Genomic DNA, 18,470 nt, shown 5'->3' on the forward strand with positions numbered 1-18,470 from the left:
CCTGGGCAAGTTCTAGCTCTACTTCCAATTCCAGCTTCCTGCACACTCTGGGAGGCAGCAATTGATGACTCAAGTACTTGGGTCCCTGCCACCCACATGGTACACCTGGATTATGTTTGGGGCTTTAGCCTGGCCCATCCCTGGCTGTAGTGAGCTTTTGGGGAACAAAACAGTGGTTGGAGGATCTCCCCTCCCCCTTCTCTCTTTCAAATAAATAGTTTTTATACACACATAATGTATGTGTACACACAAATTCTTCAAACTCATCAATAAGAAAAACACTCCTATTAACAATGAAACACTGGAACACACACCCTGCAAAATAAGGTATATATACGGCAAGTTAGCATATGAAAAGATGCTCAACATCATGTCATTATGAAGCTGCAAATCGAATCTCAAAATGTCTATTTTACTCAAAGACATTACATTTCAGGTACTCTATTAGTTGCCTCGGATCAGGGAAAACATGGTATTGGTCTTTTTGGGACTGGCTTATTTCACTAAGTATAACAGTTTCCAGTTAGATCCATCTTGTTGCAAAAGACAGGATTTCATTTATTTTAACAGCTTAGTACTCCATAGTGTATATATATACCATAATTTATTTTTTTTAAGGGAAGGGGTTTATTGGGAAAACCCAGCAGACCAGAGAGAAGGGGCGAGGAAGAAAAAAGAGGGAGAAGGAGAGTGTAAGAGAGAGAGACAGAGAGGAGAGGAGCAAGCGAGGAGAGGGGGGAGGGGGAGAAGGAGGAGAGAGGGAGAGGGAGGAGAGAGGGGAGTGGGAGAGAAGCCTTTCTTTTTTTTTCATAATTTCTTTATCTGGTCAACAGTTGATGGACATCTGGGTTGATTCCTTAAACAAAGTTTTAAAGCATCTTTTTTTTTTGGAAGATTTATTTATTTGAAAGGCAGAGTACAGAGAGAGAGAGAAATCTTCCATCTGCTGGTTCACTCCCCAAGTGGCCACAACTATAAGGGCTGGGCCAGATCTAAGCCAGTTGCCTGGAGCTTCTTCTGGGTCTCCCACAAGGATTCATGGGCTCAGAAGTTGAGCCATCCTCTGCTGCTTTCTCAGGCACATTGGCAAGGAGCTGGATCAGAAGTAGAGCAGCCAAGACTCAAACTGGTGCCCATATGGGATGCCACCATCGCAGGTGGCACTTTGACCCACTATACCACAACACCGGCTCCTGGAACATCTGTTTTAACAAATTTTTATAGTTTGTCCTAAAGATAAAAGAGAACTATATGTTTTCTAAAATCTGAAATTTCTCACAGATAAGCCAGGAAAGAAATCTAGCTGTCCCATATACATTGCTTTGTCATATTGTGTGCCCAAATGGGACTCTGAGAATGGCACATTGAAAAGAATTATTAGGAACAAGGAATCTTTCTCATTAGGAGAAAAAAAAAATTGTACTAGTATTCTAAAAGTTCTTGGTAGAACTATTCCCAAAAGAATTTCTCAGCTGTGGTATTTAGGTACTGTACTGAAGTAACATTAATTTAGATGCATCAAAATTTTATTTATTAAGCAAATGTTTGTGCTTACCTATAGTCCTAATTGTTAGAGAGCCAAAAGAAAATCTTACTTCAACCAAAAACATAATAGTAAATCTTTAACCATGTGCTTACTAAGTGCCTCAGATGCATTGTAGTCAAAAATATATCAAGTATCACTATGCTCCTAAATCTGTATATATGATATACATGAAATTTATTTACCTTAAAAGCTAAATAAATTGATTTTTTTAAAATAGCAAAAAAAATCATCTCATCAGATAATTCTGTTCCTATTTTTTCCTCCTTTTTTAAGAATATAAAATGTTTTTAAGTATATAAAAAATGTTATATCTTTTAGCCTAGAAATTTCATAATAATCATCTTTGTTCTTTTTCCTCATGCTGTTGCCAGTTACTTTGTTTATAAATCCTATCATTTCTACTTACATCATATTTATTTACTTTGAGTTTTATTACAGAATTCAAGGTACTTTATGTTTCAGTTCCTAATTTTCATTCTACTCTTACCTCTCAAAAGTTCTTATTACAACCAGACAGGTTTATTCACCTTTCAGTGTGTTCTTGACTTTACCTTGCTGTATATGTGTTCAGCCTGTCCCTCAATAAAACATGCCTTAATTCTTTGCTTATTAAAATCTCATCTTTCAAGGATCAATGAATTCTTTGCAGCACTTACATAATTTTAATTTGTGCGTATTTCTATTTTTCTTGATTAAATTGTTGGTTTCTTCAATAGGAGCATTAATACTATAGGCACTATTAGGAACTTCCATATATGCAATCACTCAGCCATGAAAAACAATGATATCCTGTCTTTTGCAACAAAATGGATGCAACTAGACACCATGATGCTTAGTGAAATAAGTCAGACCCCAAACAACAAACATCATAGGCTTTCTCTGATTGGTTGTAGCTAACATAGAGTATAGTTGTCAATAACCCTTGTCTGTACCCCCTGCAGAACAGTGATTTAGCTACCTTTAACTTGTAAAGCTCTTTAGAGGAGCATTCAGCCTGTGATTATAAAGTCAATTGAAAGTACAATATTGCAGACAGTTAAAAAAAAAAAAAAAAAGGAAGGGTAGGTGGAGGGTGGGAGGGAGGAAAAATATCATTGTATCCTTAGAATTGCACCTGTGACATTCATGAAATCTGTTCTGTATATATTAACAAATTTAAAAGTGAAAAAAAAACTTCTAAATTGCTTGGATATAAATTAGTTATTATGTAGATGAGATGCCATGCAAACTGTTGGTGACTGTTAGGAAATGTCTTTGAATTTTATAAGATACTTCAGTTCTTGATTTTAAACTGGAAGTCCTAAGTAAATCAATATTGGTATTTACATTCAAGGCATAAAGTACTATGTAGGCTAGTAAATATACTTCATCGCTAGAATATGGAAAGGACCATAATTGGTGAAATTGTTCTGATTTTAATGTGATCAAGTGTATTAACTAAATCCATTGGCCATTTCTGACTGCATACCTATCCAAGATCTTTGCAGCTTTTAATACCAGTGAACGCTCTTTCCTTACTGAAGCATTATCCTTGACTTCTGAGGCACTACTTACTCCTAAATTTATTCTTCCCTTAATACTTCTTCCTTCCTTGTTTCTTTTATTTCACTTTTCTTCATAACTCCTTTTTCTTTTTCTATTCCCTCCTTATTTATTTATTTTCTTTAAAAGGCAGAGAGACAGAGAGATCTCCTGCCTACTGATTTATTCATCAAATGCCCACAATAGCTAGGGCAACAGCCAGAGAGAGGGATCATCCATCTGCTGGTTCACTCCTAAGATGACCACATCAGCCAGGGCTGGGCCAGGCCAAAGCCATGAAACAAAAGCTTCATCTGGATCTCCCACACGTGTAGCAGGGGTCCAAACACTTAGACCATCTTCCATTAGTTTTCCTAGGCCATTATCAGGGAGCTGGATCAGAAATGGAAAAGCCAGGACATGAACTGGTACACATATGGAATATTGGCATTGCAGGCAACAGCTTTACCAGTAGCAATACCAGCTCTTGTGAAATTCTTAGCCATTTAAAGAATTAATGCATAGTTTTTTAACTGTTTTCTTAAATAAAAGCACTCTCTTTAAAATCTGTCCAATAAGTTGAAAGTCTTTTAAGCAGATATTTTTCTTCAGCCATATCAGTAAGCGATGTTAATCTATACTATGTACATTGTATAACATTGGCTATTAATATATGAATATGTTGTATAAAATATGTATATATTATGCATTTACTATATTATAAAATATATAATTGTATAATTATACATTTGATAAAATATAATTCTTTTTATTTTTGTATCTATGTTTATGTAGATAAGTTTTTTTCTGTTTCAGGAGTTATACTCCTTATGATATGGTGTATAACCTGGTCACTCTCAGGCCCTGCAGTGCTTCCTGGTGGAAATTTATTTGGACTGTTAATTGTTTTTTATTGTGCTATAATTGGGGGTAAACTTTTACAACTAATTAGAATACCTTCAGTGCCTCCACTTCCACCTCTTCTTGGTAAGTATATAATTAGATCTCTTTTCTTTGTTACTATCTGTAAATTGTGAAAATCTTCTAGTCTAGCTGTATATTAATTGAGAAATATTTTAATGTAATATGATCTATATAGCTTCTTTATGCATTTACTGTTTGTGTGTGTGTGTGTGTGTGAGTGTGTGAAGAGAGAGAGAGAGAGAGAGAGAGAGAGAGAAATCTTCCATGTTCTAGTTCACTGCCTAAACAGCTGCAATAGGAACCTGAGAGAGAGAGAGAGAGAGAAATCTTCCATGTTCTAGTTCACTGCCTAAACAGCTGCAATAGGAACCTGAAACTCCATCTGGGTCTCCCACATGAATGGCAAAGTCCCAGGTACTCAGGCCATCATCCTCTGCTTTCTGTGGTGAATTAGAAGGGAGCTAGATCAGAAGTGCATCAGGTGGGGTTCAAACCAGTATCCATATGGGATGCTGGCATCATAGACAGTGATTTAAATTACTGCATCACAATGCTGGCCCTGAGAGGGCTCTGTTATAGTTGTATTTAATCTCTCCACATACACCCACAGATTTTTTTTTCAAAATCTGTTTTTAAAATAATTTGCATATCTTCAATGTATAATTCCTATTGTTTTATAATTTATTAGGATGTTCTTGATTTTAAGTATAATATGGAAGGAGAAAAATTTACAATAAACTGAATTTTCCTATAGATAATCTAACTCAAATACAATTACAAGAATCAAATTTTGTAGAGAGGTCCTATGATTTTTTTTTTAGTAACCTATTTAGGTATCTCCACAATGTATAATCACAGATACACCATCTGCCTCAACTGTATTATACCAGATTTCTTTTTTTTAAGATTTTGTTTATTTATTTGAGAGGTAGAGTTACAGACAGTGAGAGGAAGAGGAAACAGAGAAAGGTCTTCCATGTGCTGGTTCACTCCCCAGGTGGCCAGAACTATGCCAATCCTAAGCCAGGAGTCAGGAGCTTCTTCCAAGTCTCCCATAGCGGTCCAAGGACCCAAGTACTTAGCCATCTTCTGCTGCTTTCCCAGGCCATAGCAAAGAGCTGGATCGGAAGAGGAGCAGCTGGGACTCAAACCGGCACCCATATGGGATGCCAGCTCTGCAGGTGGAGGATTAACTTGCTGTGCCACAGTGTCAGCCCCTATACCATACTTCTTCATCACCTTTGTCCTATAGGTCTTCAGCTGAACAAAGGAAAATTAGTGGAAAAGTTTTTGTGAGCTATGCCTCTTATCTTCTAAGTAATCAATACATCTAAATTATTCAGTGCACAATCAGTAAAGATAATCTCTACATGGTATCTCTAACCCTCTTTCTGTGTCTGTAATACCCACCTAGAAGCAGCTCCTAAGTGTTCATCAAATCTTTTTCCTCCTCTCCAAAATCTTTACATTTGCTGCAGCTTAGACTGTTTCTAGCATTTGAATGTACTATGGGCATAGACTTCTAACAGGTCCATTTCCAGTTTTAGCTCTAATTCACCAGAACATCCCATAGAAAACACAAGACTCAATATATCACTTGCTGCCTAAAACCCACCAGTGCCTTACTAAAGGGGAGGGGAGAGTTCCGTTATCTGGCCATTCCAGCTCATTCTCCCCACTCCTGTCCTTGCCTATTTGTGTTCAGTAATTAGATTTAAATTTTCATTTGAATGTGGTGTTTCTTATCTCCATTCCTTTTTTATTCTATCTCCACTACTGCTATGTAACCTGCCTTTCACCAAAGCAATGAGAGACAGTGTTCTTGAAGAGAAGTAATTAAACATTTTTATTTTCTCACTTAGAAAAATGAACTAAATCAGACTTACTGTATCTTCTTTCCTTTAAGGGATGTTACTGGCTGGTTTTATCATCAGGAATGTTCCATTCATCAGTAAGCATGTCCAAATTCATAACACATGGTCTTCAACTTTAAGAAACATTGCGCTTACCATTATCCTTATACGAGCAGGGCTTGGACTTGATGCAAAGGTAGATTTGCAATTATAACTTGATTAAAGTTATTTCAAATATTAGGCAGTGGTGAGAAAAGAAGCAGAATTTTTATTATAGTTGTTCCAATTGGAGTCTGTAAGCAAAACTAGGCTAAAGAATAGACTTTCCAGAAATACTGCACCTTAGTTCTATCTCCAGCCAACATTATTACTGATATGAAGAGAAATTGCTATGAAGGAAGGTCTCTACTTGAAATCATTTTTTTAAGATTTATTCGTTTATTTATTTGAAAGCCAGAGTTACACAGAGAGGGGAGAGACAAGTGAAGAGAGAAAGAGAGAGTGCTTTCATTCGCTTGTTCACTCCCCAGCAACCAAGACTGGGCCAGGCCAAAGCCAGGAGCCAAGAGCTTCATCCTGGTTTCCCACGTGGGTGGCAGGAGCCCAAACACTTGAGCCATCCTCCACTGCTTTTCCCTGGCCATTAGCAGGGAGCTGGATTGGAAATGGAGCAGCCAGGACTCAGAATGGTGTCAATATGGGATGCTGGCATCAGAGGACACAGCCTAACCTGCTATACCACAGCACCAGCCCCAAGATCATCTTTAGTGATTTGCAGATACAGATGTCTCTAATATAGCATATCTATTAGTAGTATACTGTTTTATGGAGAACTTTACAGTTAATTAAGAATTAGTTCCCTCTGTAAGGGGATTTTTTTTTCTTTTTTAGGGAAATTAAGAATTTCAATAATATTTTTGTTTCATTACTACTCCACAAATGTATGATCTTAATTATTTTTGAATAATTGTAAAAGCTAATCTTTTATTTATTTATTTATTTTTATTTTTTGACAGGCAGAGTGGACAGTGAGAGAGAGAGAGACAGAGAGAAAGGTCTTCTTTTTGCCGTTGGTTCACCCTCCAATGGCCGCCACGGCCGGCGCGCCGCAGCCGGTGCACCACACTAATCCGATGGCAGGAGCCAGGTACTTCTGGTCTCCCATGGGGTGCAGGGCCTAAGCACCTGGGCCGTCCTCCACTGCACTCCGTGGCCACAGCAGAGAGCTGGCCTGAAAGAGGGGCAACCGGGACAGAATCTGGCGCCCCGACCGGGACTAGAACCCGGTGTGCCGGCGCCGCTAGTGAGCCGCGGCGCCGGCAAAAACTAATCTTTTGAAAGACTTCCTAAAATATTACAATCTAGGGATCATAATCTATGTGAATTTCAAGATGATTGTTCATGAATGTAAGAGCTAGTCAGATAAGTGCGGCAAATATATGGGTTTAATGGAAATACTATCTCAAAAGTATAAGTAATTAAATCAAGTGATAATTTATTCAGTTCTCCGGTAGAAAATTTGAACCATGAAAGATTGGAAGACTTCTCCCTTTTTAAGTTAATTATGCAGTTTTTAAATGATTTTTCTCTTTTTGACACACTGGTATTTTCTATGTAATAAGTTAACCAGTTTATTTCCAAAATTAACTGATATTATCATTATACCATATATTAGGGAAAGTAGAAGTAATTATTTAATCACAAAGAAATGAATCTTTTTTAATAATTAAAATTTAGGGGCCAGCGTTGTGGCATAGCATTTAAAGCCGCCACCTGCAGTGCTGACATCCCATATGTGCTCGGGTTAAAGTCCCGGCTGCTCCACTTCCTATCTAGCTCTCCACTATGGCCTGAGAAAGCAGCAGAAGATGAACCAAGTCCTTGGGCCCCTGCTCCTGTGTGGGAGACCTGGAGGAAGCTCCTGGTTCCTGGCTTCAGATTGGCCCCACTCTGGCCATTGTGGCCATTTTGGAGAGTGAACTAGCGGATGGAAGACCTCTCTCTTTGCCTCAGCCTCTCTATAACTCTGCCTTTCAGATAAATAAGTAAGTCTTTAAAAAACAAATAAATAAAATGTAATAGTGTTTTATACAATGTGAAACTGTTTGTAATCCAACCCATGGTGAGCTGTTTGAGTATTAGAGCTCTAAGACCAATACAATAGGAACAATCTGGTCAGATGAAATTTAGTTTTAGTAAATTTAGTTTACTCAAAAAAGGCTCTATATTTCATATTTGCTTAAATAATTTTCTTGTTGGTCATTATAAAATTTATCTAAATGTAACCTTTTTTGTTTCAGGCTTTGAAGCATTTGAAGGGAGTTTGTTTAAGACTGTCCATGGGTCCGTGTATCATGGAAGCCTGTTCAGCTGCTGTTTTTTCCCACTTCATTATGAAACTTCCCTGGGAATGGGGATTTCTATTAGGGTAATTTTTTTCTCATTTTTCCCTATGAAAATATTAAGGATTCTTAGGTTAAATTATTGAACAAGTCAAATATTACAGAGACAGACTCTTTGTTAAAGTTCTCTTCACAATGGTAGAAAACCATGGAAATTAATTGATCAAAAGTATAGCTGTGTCTGAAATCTATCATATCTTTGACAAACCTTCATAGTCCCTAAATGTATAGAGTGAAGTTAATTCACTTCATTGATGTATTCCTTCTCTTCTGTATTGTTACATGGCTGTATATTGTAACCTATCCAGTGGCCTCTTTCTTCTATACTGTTTGTATGAGAGAAAGAGTTTATGTAGAGATAGACACAGAAATAAAACTCTCTCATTTTTAAAAACAAGAAAAGAAATAAAAAATCTTCTCCTAGATTCACTGCTTCATCTGTTTTTGTCTGCTCTACAATTGGTTAATATCCAGATTCCTCAAAATTAACTTTTGCCTCTGCCAGCAGCGCAGCTCACTAGGCTAATCCTCTGCTTGTGGCCCCGGCACCCCGGGTTCTAGTCCTGATTGGGGCACCGGTTCTGTCCTGGTTGTTCCTCTTCCAATCCAGCTTTCTGCTGTGGCCTGGGATGGCAGTGAAGGATGGCCCAAGTGCTTGGGCCCTGCACCCGCATGGGAGACCAGGAGGAAGCACCTGGTTCCTGGCTTCGGATTGGTGCAGCACACTGGCCGTAGTGGCCATTTGGGGTATGAACCAACGGAAAAAGGAAGACCATTTTCTCTGTCTCTCTCTCTCAATGTCTAACTCTGCCTGTCAAAAAAATAATAACTTTTGCCTCAACTTATCCATTCCAATGAAATTTGCAGCAAAGGTCATCCATTGCATACTTGGTGCCAAATCCAGTGGATTTTTAAAATTAATTTTCATTATAAAATATCTAAAGACATTTTATTTGTTGAAAAATTAGAACTTTAGGCCAGCGCCGCGGCTCACTAGGCTAATCCTCCGCCTTGCGGCGCCAGCACACCGGGTTCTAGTCCCGGTCGGGGCGCCAGATTCTGTCCTGGTTGCCCCTCTTCCAGTCCAGCTCTCTGCTGTGGCCAGGGAGTGCAGTGGAGGATGGCCCAAGTGCTTGGGCCCTGCACCCCATGGGAGACCAGGAGAAGCACCTGGCTCCTGCCGTCGGATCAGCACGGTGCGCTGGCCGCAGCGACCATTGGAGGGTGAACCAATGGCAAAGGAAGACCTTTCTCTCTCTCTCACTGTCCACTCTGCCTGTCCAAAAAAAAAAAAAAAAAAAAGAAAGAAAGAAAGAAAGAAAAATTAGAACTTTAGATAAAAATAAAGTGTCTTTTCCTGTATCTTCAAATTCTAGTGCCTATACTCTACCCAAAGTGATGTCATGATTTTCACACTATTGTTCTAAGCCTTTAAAAAGAATTCTATACTTCTAAAATATATCTATAGGCAGGGCTGACGCTATGGCGCACTAGGTTAATCCTCCGCCTGCAGCGCCGGCATCCCATATGGGAACTGAGCTCTAGTCCCGGTTGCTCTTCTTCCAGTCCAGCTCTCTGCTGTGGCCCGGGAGTGCAGTGGAGGATGGCCCAAGTCCTTGGGCCCTGCACCCGCATGGGAGACCAGGAGGAAGCACCTGGCTCCTGGCTTCAGGTCAGCGTAGCTCTGGCCATTGCGGCCATTTGGAGGGTGAACCATCAGATGGAAGACCTTTCTCTCTGTCTCTCTCTCTCTCTCTCACTGTCTGTAACTCTACCTGTCAAATAAATAAATAAATATAAATATATATATAATATATATAGGGAACTCAAAGACATTTGTGAAAATTGAATTAAAAGATAAAATTTTTGATGCAAAAAACATTTTGAAATCCATGCATAATTTTTTACTAAAACACATTTTTCTATGAACTTTTTTTTAAAGGATCTCCTCCAACTTATACGTAAGCACACAGGAAAAAAATGTTATTTCTGCATTTTTATATAAATCATATGAGAGAATGTTTCCCTTACAATTTTCTCTCTTTTTTTATTTATTTTTTGCCAGGCAGAGTTAGACAGTGAGAGAGAGAGAGAGAGAGAGACAGAGTTATAGACAGTGAGAGAGACAGAGAGAAAGGTCTTCCTTCTGTTGGTTCACTCCCCAAATGGCCGCTACTGCCGGCACTGCACCAATCCGAAGCCAGGAGCCGGGTACTTCCTCCTGGTCTCCCGTGCGGGTGCAGGGACCCAAGCACTTGGGCCATCCTCCGCTGCCCTCCTGGGCCACAGCAGAGAGCTGGACTGGAAGAGGAGCAACCGGGACAGAATCTAGTGCCCCAACCGGGACTAGAACCTGGGGTGCCGTCGCTGCAGGCAGAGGATTAGCCAAGTGAGCCACAGCACCGGCCACAATTTTCTCTTTTTACTCATAGCGTTCTTAAGATTTATCTTTTTAAAACATGTAGATATTTTAATTGTGTAATATTATAATAAATGACACAACCAGATTTTTATCTACAATGTTATAGCAAATAGCATCTTATTTTTCCATTTTATTCAAATATGAGTTTGTCTATAATAGTTACCAGGATTATTTGCACTTTCAATTTTTATAAATGTTGCCCAGATGCCTTCAACAGATCACATTACACATCACCAACAGAGTTTAAGAGTACTTGTTGTGGCCGGCGCCGTGGCTCACTAGGCTAATCCTCCGCCTTGCGGCGCCGGCACACCGGGTTCTAGTCCCGGTTGGGGCGCCAGATTCTGTCCCGGTTGCTCCTCTTCCAGGCCAGCTCTCTGCTGTGGCCAGGGAGTGCAGTGGAGGATGGCGCAAGTGCTTGGGCCCTGCATCCCATTGGAGACCAGGAGAAGCACCTGGCTCCTGCCATCAGATCAGCATGGTGCGCCGGCTGCAGTGCGCCAGCCGTGGCGGCCATTGGAGGGTGAACCAACGGCAAAGGAAGACCTTTCTCTCTGTCTCTCTCTCTCACTGTCCACTCTGCCTGTCAAAAAAAAAGAGTACTTGTTGGCCTTTCAAATCCTTCAAAATTTTTGATATTATCAAATTTTAGGAATTTTTTACATTCTGGTAAATGAAAGATGGTATTTGTTTGTTGTTTTCACTTAGTTAAATTTTATTATTTATAAGCTTTAATTTATCCTTTTGATTTTTCTTTTGACTAGCCTGTTCATATCATCTGGCTGGTTTTCTTTTGAGTTATTCTTCTCTTCCTTATTGATTATATCTGTTTTACAATCTATATATTATAGGTATTGCAAATATATTGTCCTAGTATGTCACTAGATATTTAACTTTACTTGTGATAAATTTTTTTCAGTTTTTAAAAGGGTGTATTATCACCAACAAATAAGAGTTAATATTTAAAATCATGCACTTGACCTTGGAAATTGAAAATCAAAAGGGGGGGTAAAAAGCAGACTATAACTATTTTTATTTAATAATAGTTTTTCAAATGTAATTGGATTTTTCTAAATTTGTCTTTAATGTCATTCTTATGTGTCACACAAAATGTCCTTTTTACCCATGGCCACAAATATGTTTATTAAGAAATATTTATATATATTATTTTACTTTTAAGTTCGATTTTAAAAGTGAGATCTTGGAACAGGCATTTAACTTAGCAGTTATGATGATCACACACTCATATTGGAGTGTCTAGGTTTATTTCCAGCTCTGGCTCCTGACTCCAGCTTCCTGCTAATACAGCCCTTTGGAGTCAGCAGTAATGGCTCGAGTAATCAGGTTCTTGCCACCTGAGTGAATATTGGGATTATGTTCCCAGCTCCTGACTCCAGCCCACCACAGCCTGGCCCCTGTAACCATGTAAGGAGTAAAACCAGTGAATGGGAGCTCACTCTCTCTCTTGCTTTCTTTCTCTCATTACTTCTCTCTTTCTCTTTCTCTCTGTCTTCCCTTTCTTTCTCCCTGCTGCTCAAATTAATTTAGATCTGTTTTCAATCATTTATGTATTTATTTTCCAAATTTTAATGTTAATTTTAAATTTACAAAACAAGAATTGTGAGGTAGTAAAATAATAAGTTCCCATTTACCCCATCCAATTTCTCCATTAATATCTCATAATAGTGTATTAGCCAAAATTAATGAACCACTTCCAACTTCCCTGTTTTTTATTAATTCAAATTCAAATTCCTTTTAAACCTCTCACCCCTCCTAGCCTGTACTAATCAGCATTCTATATTTAGACTGAAGTTTTGTTTTTGTTTTTTGTTTTTGTTTTTTTTTTTTTAATTTTAGCTCCACATATAAGGGAGAACATGTGGTTTACCTTCTGTGTCTGGCTGATTTCCCTCAACATGATGCCCTCTAATGCCATCCGTTTTGCTGCAAATGACCCAATTTCGTTTTATACCTGTATAGTATCCCATTGTATCACCACGCTTTCTTAGTCCATTTATTCATCTGATGATGGACACCTTCATTTCCATATTTTGTGAACAATGCTGCTATAAATATTGTAGAGTTCTTTGAAACTGTGAGTTTGTGTCTTTTGAGTATATACCCAGGAATAGGATTGCTGGACTATATGACAGTCTATCTCTAGTTTTTTAAGAAATCTTGGGGCCAGCATCACCACCCCAAGCAAGTAAAGCCTCTGCCTACAATGCCAGAATCTCATATAGGCGCCAGTTCATGTCTCAGCTGATCCACTTACAATCCAGCTCTCTGTAAATAACCTAGAAAAAGCACTGGAAGATGGTCCAAGTGCTTGGTCCCCTTCTACCCACATGGGAGACTCAGATGAAGTTTGTGGCCACTTAGGGAGTGAATCAGCAGATGGAAAGCCCCTTCTCTCTTTCTCTCTCTCTCTCTCTCTTAAATAAATAAATAAATTTTAAAAAGAAAGTTAGAAAGAAATATCTGTACTGTTGGCCATCTTCTACTGCTTTCCCAGGCCATAGCAGAGAGCTGGATCAGAAGTGGAGCAGCCAGGTCTTAAACTGGTGCCCTTATGGGATGCCAGCACTGCAGGCAGTAGCTTTACCTGCTGCGCCATAGCACTGGCCCCAAGTTGCTGTCTTTTTGACAATGACTATTCAGATAGGGGTGAGGTGATATCTCATTTTGCTTTTGATTTGTATTTTACTGATGGCTTCTGATATGCATTTTTTCATATATTTGTTAGCCATTTGTATTTTTTAATTTAAACATTTTATTTAATTACAGGATACAAACCAAGAAATGCAGTCTGTATATTTTGTAATTTTTGCCCTCTGAACACTCTTATAACCAACACACAAACTAAGAACACAACATTATTAGGACCTCAAGAGTCCTTACTTTTCCTCCCCTCTGGTATTTCTTTCTTTCTTTTTTTTTTAAATGGGGAAAGAAGAGTATGTTGTATCATGGCATAATTCAGTGAAATAATATTTATAACTAAATACAAAATGATTTGACATCCACACAGTTTTATACTCTGTATTAACATCCACAAGTAAGAGAAAATATATTATATTTATCTTTCTGCATCTGACTTATTTCACTTAGCATAATGACTTCCAGTTGCATCCATTTTATTGCAAATGTCAGGATTTCATTCTTTTTATGGCTGAGTAACATTCCATTGGAATATATACCATGTTTTCTTGATCCAGTCATCAACTGGATTCCATATCTTTGCTACTGTTAATTGAGCTTTTATAAACATGGGAGTGCAAGTAAGTCTTTCATATGCTGGTTTCATTTCCTTTGGATATATTCCTACGAGTGGAATGGCTGGGTCATATGGTAGATCTATTTTTAGTTTTCTGAAGAATCTCCATACTGTTTTCCATAGTGGTTGTACCAATTTAAATTTCCACTAAGAGACTATTATAAATCATGAAAGAATTTGGCAAAGTTCCCCTATATAAAAGATCATGTCATCTGCAAACAGGGATGATATGATTTGAAGTCTTCTTTGTCAATTTGTCTCACTTTGATATCTCTTTCTTGCCTAAGGGATCTAGCTAAAACTTCCAGAATTATATTGAATAATAGGGGCTAGAATGAACATCCTTGTTTGGACCCAGAGTTTAATGGAAATACTTCCATCTTTTCACTGTTCAATGTGATGCTGGCTGTGGGTTTGTTATAGATTGACTTTTTTGTGTTGGGGTACATTCATTCTGTACTCGATCTTGTAAAGGTTTTTTTGTTATGAAAGGATTTCGTATTTTATAAAATGCTTTTTTTCCATCTATGGAGATAGTCACATGGTTTTATCCTTCATTTTGTTGATGTGATGTATCAGGTTTATTGATTTGCATTTATTGGACCAGTTCACCCCTGAATCACTAGCATAAATCCTACTTTGTCATGGTGGATGGCCTTTTTGATGTGCCATTGGATTCAATTAGCTGTATTTTGTTGACAATTTTTACATCTGTGTTCACCAGAGATATCAGTCTCAAATTTTATTTCTTGTATCTTTTTCTTGTTTTGAAATTAAAGTATTCTGGCTTCACAGAATGAGTTTGGAAGGGTTTCCTCCCTTTCAGTTTTTTGAATAGCTTAGGAAGAATTATAATTAGTTCTTCCCTAAATTTGGTAGAGGAGCTAGTGCTGTGGCATTGTAGGTAAAGTCGCCACCTGCAACACCAGCATCCAATACAGTGCTGGTTCGAGTCCCAGCTGCTCCACTTCCAATCCAACTCCTTGCTAATGTGCCTGGGGATAGCAGGGGAAAATGGCCCAAGTTATTAGGCACTTGTTCCCGTGTGAGAGACCCAGATGAAGCTCCTGACTCCTGCCTTTAGCCTGGCCCAACACCAGCCATTTGGTCATTTCGGACATAACCATCTAATAGAAGATATGTCTCTCTCTCTCCCCTCCACCCTGCCTCTTCTTCCTTTATCTTTCTGTAACTTTGCCTTTCAATTTAAAAAAAAAATAAATCTTTAAAAAATAATAAATAAAAGTTCAGTAGAATTCAGCAGTGAAGCCATTTGTTCCTGGATTTTTCTTTGTTGGGAAGCTTTTTATTACTGATTCAATCTCAGCCTTGACTATTGGACTATTCAGCTTTCTATATCTTTGTACCTCAATTTCGTTAAATTGTATATGTCCAGAAATCTGTATATTTCTTCCAGATTTTCCAACTTGTTATCATATAGCTGTTAGTAGTAGGTCCTGAAGATTCTTTATATTTCTATCCTGTCGATTTTAACATCTTTTCCATTTCTGATTTTATTAATTTGGGTTTTCTCCTCCCCTCTACTCTTTTTGGTTAGTTAGGCCAATGATTTTATCAGTTTTGTTTATTTTTTTAAAAGGCTGTTCATTTCACTGATCTTTTATTTTTCTATTTTATTCTTTTTCTAATTTTTAATATTTCTTTCCTCCTACTAATTTGGGGTTTGGTTTGTTCTTGTTTTTCTAGGTCTTTGAGATACATTGTTAGATAATTTATTTAATACCTTTCCAATTTTTTATGTGGGTATTTGTTGCTATAAACTTTCCTCTTAACACTGCTTTTGGCTGGCGCCGCGGCTCATTTGGCTAATCCTCCACCTACAGCACCGGCAACCTGGGTTCTAGTCCCAGTTGGGGCACCAGATTCTGTCCTGGTTGCTCCTCTTCCAGTCCAGCTCTCTGCTATGGCCCGGCAGGGCAGTGGAGGATGGCCCAAGTCCACCCGCATGGGAGACCGGGAGGAAGCACCTGGCTCTTGGCTTTGGATCGGCGCAGTGCACCAGCCATAGCGGCCATTTGGGGGTGAACCAACGGAAGGAAGACCTTTCTCTCTGTCTCTCTCTCTCACTGTCTAACTCTGCCTGTCAAAAAATAATAATAAAAAAACACTACTTTTGCTATGTCCCATAAATTTTGATATGTTGCAATTTCATTTTCATTCATTTAAAGTAATTTTTTTAAATATTTATTTATTTGTTTATTTGAAACAGAATCAAAGAGTGAAAGGGGGAGATCTTCCATCTACTCGTTCACCCCTCAGATGTCCACAACAGCTGGGGCTAGGCCAGGCCAAAGCTAGGAACCAGGACCCTCCATTCAGGACTCCCATGTGTGTTACGGAGACCCAAGCACTTGGACCACCTTCCACTGCCTTCCCAGGCACATGAGCAAGAAGTTGGATCACAAGACCAGTGCTCTCACAAGAATCGCCAGTGTCACAAGTGGTGGTATAATGCACCACAGTGCTGGCCCCTCAAGGAATTTTTTTTCTACTTTTTGATTTCTTCTGTAACTCACTGTTCATTCAGGAGCTTTTTTCTTTTAAATATTTATTTATTTATTTATTTAAAATGCAGAGTTACAGAGAGAGGGAGAGAGAGAGGGAGAGATGGGTCTTCTATCCATTGGTTCACTCCCCAGTTGGCAACAATTTCTGAGACTGGGTCAGGACAAAACCAGGAGCCTCTTCCATATGGGTGGCAGGAGCTCAAGTAAAACCAGGAGCCTCAGCCCATATGGGTGGCAGGAGCTCAAGTACCTGGGCCATCTTCCACTGCTGTCCCACATGTGCTAGCAGAAAGATGGATAAGAAGTGGAGCAGCTGGGACTTGAATCTGCTTGTGTCTCAGGCAGCATCCACTGAGTTGCAGTACTGGATCCTCAGAAGCATGTTGCTCAGACCCCATGTGTTGGTATATTTTCTAGAATTTCTTCTGTTGTGAATTTACAGCTTTATTCCATTGTGATCAGGAATACATGGTATGATTTCAATTTTTTTATCTTGTTGAGACTTGTTTTGTGGCCTAGTATGTGGTTTCTCCTAGAGAATGTTCCGTGGACTGGTGAAAATAATGTGTATTCTGCAGCTGTGGGTTGAAATGTTCTGTAAATATTAGCGTGGCCAACACTGAGGTGTAGCAGGTAAGACTGCTGCCTGCAGTGCTGGCATCCCATGTGTTGGTTCAAGTCCCGGCTGCTCTACTTCCTGTCCAGCTCTGTGCTAAGGCCTGTGAAAGCAGTAGAAGATGGACCAGGTGCTTGGGCCCCTGCACCTGTGTGGGAGATCTGGAAGAAGCTCCTGGCCCCTGGCTTCTGATCCACCCAGCTCCAGCTATTGCAGCCATTTAGGGAGTGAACCAGCAGATAGAAGACTCTACCCACCCCGCCCGCCCCTCTCTGCCTCTGCCTCTCTGTAACTCTGCCTTTCAAATGAACAAATAAATCTTTTTTAAAAAATATCTATTAGATCCATTTGCTCTATAGTGTAGAATAGCTCTCTTGTTTCTTTGTTGATTTTTGGTCTGATTGGGCTGTCCATTGATGAAAGTAGGGTGTTAAAGTTCCCCATTATTATTGTACTGGAGCTTATATCTCCCTTTAGGTTCATTAACATTTGTTTAATAAAACTGAGTGTCTGGAGCTGACATTGTGGCATAATAGATAAAGCCACCACCTGAAGCACTAGCATCTCATATGGGTACCAATTTCTGTCTCAGCTGCTCCACTTCTGATCCAGCTCTATACTAATGGCATTGGAAAAGTAGCAGAAGTTGGCCCAAGTGTCTGAGTCTCTCTCTCCCACATGAGAGATATGGGTGATACTCCCGATTCCTGCCTTTGCTCAGCCTTGGTTATTGCAGCTATCTGAGCAGTGAACCAGTGGGAGGAAGATTCTCTCTCTCTCTCTCTCTCTCTCTCTTTTTCTCTTTCTCTCCATCTTTCCTTCTCTGTATTGTGACTTTCAAATAAATAAGTAAATCTTAAAAAAAAATTGCATCCCCTAGCATTGGTTGCATATACATTTACTATACTCATCTTGTTGAATTGATCCCTTAAGCATTACATAATGACCTTCTTTGTCTATTTCGACATTTTTTGTCTTACAATCTGTTTGGTCTGATATGAGTATTGCTACTCTTAATTTTTGAATTCTATTTTCATGAAATATCTTTTGTCATCCTTTCATTTTCAGATTGTGTGTATCTTTATTGGTGAAGGATGTTTCTTATAGGCAACATATAGATGGGATCTTGTTTTTTTTTTAAGGAGAAAATGTAATTCATTGCAGAAAGATAAATATAGATATAGATATAGATATGTATAAGTATAAAATACAGAGAAGAAGAAAAAGTATATATCCATACTTTCCTTTCTTTTCCCTGTTTACTTCAAAGGTTTGATAAGTTTTCCAATATAAGTTTCTAAAGCATGACCTTCCACAAAAAGGAATGTCACAACAAATCATATTATATACACTTGAGATTTCCTATAACCTTGTCCTTATT

General features: G+C 38.8%; 1 protein-coding gene across 16 annotated transcripts in view; it reads left to right on the plus strand.

Annotated features, from left to right (window-relative positions):
• Positions 1-18,470, plus strand: part of SLC9B1 (solute carrier family 9 member B1) — a 108,985-nt gene that overhangs the window by 42,785 nt on the left and 47,730 nt on the right. For 15 of the 16 annotated variants that reach the window (XR_016212358.1, XM_070047787.2, XM_089302996.1 and 12 more), the window contains 3 exons: positions 3,884-4,054; positions 5,898-6,040; positions 8,145-8,272. Coding sequence is in view for 15 of the 16 variants with exons in the window: in XM_070047787.2 (XP_069903888.1) it covers positions 3,884-4,054; positions 5,898-6,040; positions 8,145-8,272 (442 nt within the window). In the remaining variant the exon portion in view is untranslated. Of the gene's footprint in view, positions 1-3,883; positions 4,055-5,897; positions 6,041-8,144; positions 8,273-18,470 lie in introns of those variants that run through there. The other variant, XM_089303008.1, reaches the window with a different exon arrangement.

Source organism: Oryctolagus cuniculus, chromosome 8, assembly GCF_051225735.1.
Source record: "Oryctolagus cuniculus isolate XC-2025 breed Fujian yellow rabbit chromosome 8, ASM5122573v1, whole genome shotgun sequence".
Classification (NCBI taxonomy): Eukaryota; Metazoa; Chordata; class Mammalia; order Lagomorpha; family Leporidae; genus Oryctolagus; species Oryctolagus cuniculus.